The sequence below is a fragment of the Prunus persica genome, chromosome G1 (genome assembly GCF_000346465.2).
Source record: "Prunus persica cultivar Lovell chromosome G1, Prunus_persica_NCBIv2, whole genome shotgun sequence".
In the NCBI taxonomy this organism is placed as follows: domain Eukaryota; kingdom Viridiplantae; phylum Streptophyta; class Magnoliopsida; order Rosales; family Rosaceae; genus Prunus; species Prunus persica.
The window spans coordinates 1,210,348-1,217,299 of NC_034009.1; the positions used below are offsets into that span (position 1 = coordinate 1,210,348).

At 35.9% G+C, this 6,952-nt stretch overlaps 1 protein-coding gene across 1 annotated transcript in view; it reads right to left on the bottom strand.

The window, feature by feature from the left end:
- Positions 255–6,952, bottom strand: part of LOC109946601 (cyclic nucleotide-gated ion channel 1-like) — a 24,528-nt gene continuing 17,830 nt past the window's right edge. Inside the window, exons 5-7 of the mRNA XM_020554951.1 lie at positions 1,380–1,491; positions 1,014–1,265; positions 255–885 (exon numbers count right to left, since the gene is read on the bottom strand). Coding sequence (XP_020410540.1) covers positions 310–885; positions 1,014–1,265; positions 1,380–1,491 — 940 coding nt within the window. The 3' untranslated portion in view covers positions 255–309. The remainder of the gene's footprint in view (positions 886–1,013; positions 1,266–1,379; positions 1,492–6,952) is intronic.

The window sequence follows — 6,952 nt, forward strand, 5'->3', positions numbered from 1 at the left end:
ATAGAATGTCTTGGAGTGACTCCGATTCATTCCAATTACGAAATAATAAACATGCCATAAAATATTCATCCCATCTAAATGAATATGAGAGGGATCAAATTGAGGGAAAGAGCTCTTGTATCAGTTCTAAAATATCTCGACAATTTTATAGCTTCAAGGTTAAGTGTTTTTAGTTATTTATGCTTAATAAGTTTTACATCAAGTACCTTCATCCGACACTAAGAACAAGCATGCAGATGCAGTACACTGAAAAATATTGTGTTACATACTTCCTATCCTATCCCAATACATATATAATTTGTGCAGATGCTAATTGATCGGCGGTGGTATTGTTGACAAGTTATTTGAACCCACCTGTAATGTAACCCTTTTTGTTGAGGTGGTGTGACGCTTGTTATTGCGGGTCAAACGAAATTGAGGGACTAGTACTGTTTTTATTTTAGACAGTGCCATGTCCTCCTTCACCTGTTGAGATTTGTTACCCTTGTTGTTTTCCCACTGTAGTTCGTACCTGGAGACTATAGTTGCTAAGTCCTTGGCCATGAGAGCAAAGGCTTCCACTTTTGTCTGACTTTTGAGGTGTTTGGTGGAGATCGGAAGTTGGGTGATAGAGGGTGATGCCCAACTCAGAAGCTCTTCCCCATAAATCTCACCTTTCCCAAGGGGCTTGGCCACTAATAATGTCGAAATATTTGATGGGGAAGCAGCAGCTTCATCGCCGCCACCACCAGAGTAAGTCCACATAGTCCCGTCAATAATGAACAGCATGCGATCCAGTGGATCTCCCATTCGGAAAGGGAAGCTGTTCTCGTTGTACATCACTGGCTTCAGATATTCGCACATCATTTCCAACACTTTCTTACTCATGTTTTCAAGCATGGGTACCTACACACACATTTCATTGAAAAATAATTAATCAAATCCCTTACTGATAATGAAGTGGAGAGAGAGAGAGAGAGAGAGAGAGAGAGAGAGAGAGAGAGAGAGAGAGAGATTGTGGTTGAGGAACATACTGTCTTAAATGCGTCCATCCAAAGACAACGCTTTAGAGATGTTCTGGTTTTCCCGGGAAGAATAGAGTATAGGTCATTCTGGAGATCAGCATCTTTGTGTTCTTTCAGTTTTTGCTTTACGCTTTTCATGATTTCTTTCTTTATATCATCTGGGACTTTATTTTTGGATATCCAGCTTTGTATATCTAGCTTCTTTATCTTAATTTTTTTCCTCATCTCCTCTGATTTTGTAGCTTGCATCTGCATAAAAGTCTGTCTCCCCAACAAAAACACAACATTATATATATTGGATGAACAGGGGCCCTGAATTAATTAAGCTCAAATATAAAATTATAATATAGATATAGAAATTCAGTATATACCAACCTGCACATTTCCAATCAGATATAGAAATAGCAGCAAGCCAATGACAGAAATAAGAATTGCAAACAAGTTTTCCCACACATACGTACTTGTTGTGAGATTCGTGCCGAAGTTACTGCAAATATTGTTGGAGGAATGATCACAAAACTGAAGCATATGATGGAAATATAAAGTGAGGCAGAGAGTGTTTGTAAAACAGGGAATTATTCAAACTGATTTTTGTTAACTTCTTTCGTACTACAGCAGCCTATTACATTGGCTATATATAATAACATTAAGACCTTTTCATAAACATACATAACTCTTGGATTAGTTCAAGAGTTGCAGACAAAACTCTAGACTTCTAAGAGATACAACTCTTCCTAAACATAGCTCTTCTCAAGAGACACACTTCTACTTAACAACTGATACAAATGCATTATGTTTAACACTCCCTCTTAATGCATTTGTCCTGCGACATTTAGCTTTTCTCTGAAATAGTAGAACTTCTCTCTTGGAAGTGCTTTTGTAAAAACATATGCAATCTGCTCATCAGTACCATAGAATTTCAATTCAATCTCTCCATCTTCAACCAATTTTCTGATAAAATGATGACGAAGTTCTATGTGCTTTTGTTATCACAGTACAATTTTGTTGGAGTGTTTTGTTCTTGACGAAGATCTGCTAATATTCTTCTAATCCAAACTGCTTCACATGCTGCACTTGTGGCTGAAATATACTCTGCTTCGGCTGTTGATAATGCCACTGTACTTTGCTTCTTCAACGACCATGATATAACTTTACTTCCCAAGAAAAACACATGTCCAGAGGTGCTCTTTCTATCATCAATTGCACCTGCCCAGTCACTGTCAGTGTAGCTAACTAACTGTGCTTTCTTCTCTTGTGTATATCTAATACCATATCCCTTGGTTCCTTGTATGTATATGAGTATTCTTTTTACTGCAGCAAAATGGTGATTACTTGGATCACTCATGAATCTAGATACTACACTTACAGCATGAACAATATCTGGCCTTGTATTTGTAAGATAAATTAATGAACCAACCACACTTCTATATATGGATGCATCAAACTTAGGTGCTCCATCGTTACTTATAAGCTTCAAATTAATTGCCATTGGAGTATCCATTGGCTTGCTCTTCAACATTTTGAATTTTTTCAACTGATTTTCAGCATACTTCTCTTGAGAAATAAATATCCCTTCATCTGATTGTTGAACCTGTATACCAAGAAAATATCTCATAGTGCCTAAATTTGTCACACTACTACAAAAAGTGAAAAAGACGACCAGAAAACAACGACGGTCTAAGTGAAAACCGTCGTGGTTTATAAAAAGACGACGGTTCTAAAAACACCGTCGTGTAATACAACCTTAGACAACTAAAAAATGGAGTTTCAAATGGCTGTTCAAAAACAACGACGTACATAATTAAACAACCGACGTCTATTTGAAACAGATTTCCTCAGTGTAAAATCAATGCCAACAAAGAACGGCAGAAGTTATGAATCGATCGACGTAGAAAGTAAAGACGACGATTTCAATAAAAACTGCCGTTTTTACTCATAAAATAACACGACGAGGTTTTCGTATAAGACGCCGTATAATTACAAACAAATCCACGGCTTTAAAATACAAAATATCGCCGTATTAAATTAATTTACAACGACGGAAAATATAAATATATCGACGTCATTCTCGTATAGTTCTACTACGTTATCTTTAAATCGTACAATAAAATTTATCGTCGTATTTATTCATTTTATACGTCGTACCTTTAATTTTAACGGTCGTCTTAATAAGAATTTTTGTTAACAATTTTTTTCTTTGATTTTCTTATCCTACGTCGGTAGATCTACTTAATGACAAGAATTGAAATAACCACGACGGTTTATATAGAACACCGCCGACATAATCAGTTTTGTCTGAGATCCCAAGGGTTACGAAATCTTACCAGATGGAACTCTGTTCCACATCATAATCTTAACAGATGACACAGATTTGCAAATATTGCGTCGTGTTAGTTTACAAATTCTAGAACATTAATTTCCCTCATTTTAAATTTCCTCGGGAAAGAAAAATCTATTTATCACGCTTTGGAATTGAAAACTAAAACTGAAAGAATACGGGAAAAAAAACTCCATTTATAATTTAAAATTAAAATCCACGTCGGTTGTAGTACACTTAACGACGTTTAACAAAATAATCTACGTCGGTAATTATAAATCTACCGCCATCGTAACTTAATATAGACGACGAGAAAAGACGACGGTAGAACAGAAAACCGCCGTTGTTTCAGTTTCTTTAACATATCTTTCTGCAGGACTTGTGTAGTTCAAAGCATTGACAATGTCTTCATCATATCTCCCAGAAACTACTGATTCAATTGCTCATGCTTTAGAGGCCATCTGAAGCCATTTCTATTCTTTATCGCATTCTTGAAACCCATCTTCTTCTTCTGAAGCTCTACGGATAAAGGAAGAGGCTATCACAATAAATCCGACGGATCTTCTTAGGCAAGAAAATCAAGCAGAGGATCAGGCACATCTGATCTTCAGATTTCCCTGAGAAGCGAACTTTCCTTCGACAGCGAGTGGAGGCCAGGCTTGCATCTCTTTTGATGGAAAGCAAGGAGTATTCAGAAGCACTAAGTGTCCTATCAGGCTTGATCAAGGAAGTGAGAAGGCTAGTTGACAAGCTTCTTCTTGTGGACATATATTTGATGCGAGTAAGCTCAATTTCTCTTTGAGAAAACATCCAAATTATTATCTTTGAGACATGAGAGACTGAGAGAGGAAGAACTTGGAACCTTAAATGTAAACCGAAAATGAATGAAAGCGACAAATTTATAGAATAAATTTTTAAAACCAACGGCGGTCCTTACAAACAAACCGCCGTTTAAATTGTAAAATCAACGTCGGTATGATCGACGTATATTACAGAAATCCACGTCGGTAAATTAATAAAAACGACGTGTTAAATAATATACCATGACGCGAGTTATTACTTATGTACTTTAATTTTTGAGTTTACTACGACGGTACCTACAAACTACTGTCGTATTTATTTACCACGTCCGAAGTTAAATGTACCGTTGTATTTTGTAATTTATACGTCGTAGTTATATGTAACCGCCATATTATTTTTTTGAAATGGTTTTATATGTAAGCAACTTTTCGTCTACTTGACTTACACATTTGTTGTTTTTATATTTTTATTTTATTTAAATCTGTCATCCAAAAAAGAAACTTTACATATTGCAGAATATTAATTTCCTTCGTTTTAAATTTCCTCCGAAAAAAAAACTCTATTTATAACGCACTGTAATTGAAAAATAAACTGAAAGGTCACGGGAAAAAAAATTCTATTCATAATTTAAAAATTAAAATCCACGTCGGTTATATTAAACCTAACGACGTTAAATGAAATGATTCCACGTCGAATGAAAAATATTGCGTCGTTTTAGTTAAAAACAACGTAGTTAAATGTAACCGCCGTATTATTTTTTTGAAATGGTTTTATATGTAAGCAACTTTTCGACTTACACATGCACTGTTTCCAAACCCGATTAAAAATTTCAATCTCCCAGAGAAACCTTTTCGTCTTTTTTCCTTGTCAGAGCATTGTCAGAGTTTCTCATCGTCTTCCTCTCGTCTTCTTCGTCGTCTCTGAACTTAAACATCGATCATCTTCCTCTTGCTTTCATTGCACGCAAAAGGTAAGCTTTCATTTTCACTATTTTGGTTACTGTTTTGCATGCTCATACGTTTTTTGTTTGAAAAATCTTTTTACCTTTTTTCTGGCCAAAATCATTTTACTTCTTTCCAAGTTTGATAAAATATACAGACAAAGAGAGAAAGTTTCCAACTTTGAAGACAACTACATCAACTAAATAAGACGACGGTAGACCACGACGGTTCGTCAGTTGTTCTAGCGTCGTCTGAAAATTGACAAAGTTGTTTTTAAAATAATAGTCTTTTTTTATATGCTTGTTTAATTGCAGGTTTGATTTCGCTGAACAATGGTTTTTGTTTTTCCCTTATTTGATAAAATATAAAGAAAAAGAAACTAGGGTTGGTATCTAATATAGACGATAAAATATAAATAATAGTTTACCACGACGGTGTATTACTATTGACGTCGTGTGAACATATATACCACGACGTTATATAAATAATGGTTTTAAACATTTATTACGTCTGAGATTATTTCATTGCGTCGTCTAAAATCATATCATACGTCGTATTTTTTTAATACCGTCGTTTGTGTTCTTAATGTTTTCCTGAAATATTTTCACTTGCAGTTTTGTCTGTTAAAATGGTTTCTCAACAACAAACTAAGGATTCTGGCTCCAAGAAGCTTGGAATGGTAGCTCCTCAAGATAAGTCTTCGAAGGAGATGAAGTCTTCGAAGAAGATGAAGTTTGCTTCATCATCTGCTGAGACAGAACAAACCAGCCAGACAACAATCTCAGATGATTCAAAGACTGGTCGAGGTATGAGCACAATGCCTCGTGTTGTGAAGAGAAAGCTTCAGAAACTGAGGCCAATTGTTGAGTACAATAAAAGGGGGAAAGGTGTTGGCCAAGCACATATTGAGATGCAGTCGTATATTGGTGTGTTGGCACGCTCCAGGATCCCACTTGTGGACAAGAAATGGTCCCAAATCCCCAAGGATATAAAGGAGCAGATTTGGGAAGCAGTTGACATGGCTTTTGTCGTAGGCCAAGGGGGCAAGACCTCTGTTTTAGCTTCTGCTTCCAAGAAATGGAAGGATTTCAAGTCTACACTAACGAGGCATTATATCCTTCCATACACCAATGACAGGGAGAAATTAAGCCAACCCCCTGAAACATATAAATTCATAGAGAAAGCACAATGGGATGCCTTTGTAGCTTCAAGGCTATCCAAAGATTTTGAGTCTGTGCATTCTCAACATGCACAGATTAGGGAGAAACTCGAGTACAATCATCGATTGTCTCGAAAAGGATATGCTGGATTGGAGGATCAATTGGAGGAAACCATGCCTGGGGTAGAAATTGATCGATCTACCTTATGGAAGAGAGCTAGACAGGACAAACATGGTAACATCCCTGATCCAAAGGTGGCAGAGAAAGCAAAATTAATTGTAAGCCTACTATCACTCTGTTTTAAATTTTTATTAAACTGTGAATTATTCTTATTACGTCGTATGTTATATTTTTCGTCGTGTGAATGATATTACCACGTCGAAAAGTTTTTAAAAACGTCGTTAAAGGTCTAAATAGGAATCACTACTATGTTTTCTGTAATTACAGCATAAGACGTCGGTGGTTCATTTTCGCGTCGTGTGAATGATATTACCACGTCGAAAATTTTTTAAAAACGTCGTTAACGGTCTAAATAGGAATCACTACTCTGTTATCTTTAATTATAGCATAAGACGTCGGTTGTTTATTCATTTCGTCGTTTTAAATAAATAACCACGTCGGTATAACTACCGTCGTGATAAGTTATAATAACGTCGGTTTATACGTTATTGCGTCGTGTGAAATTATATAATACGTCGTTTGTACATAAATAACCGTCGTGTGTTTTTT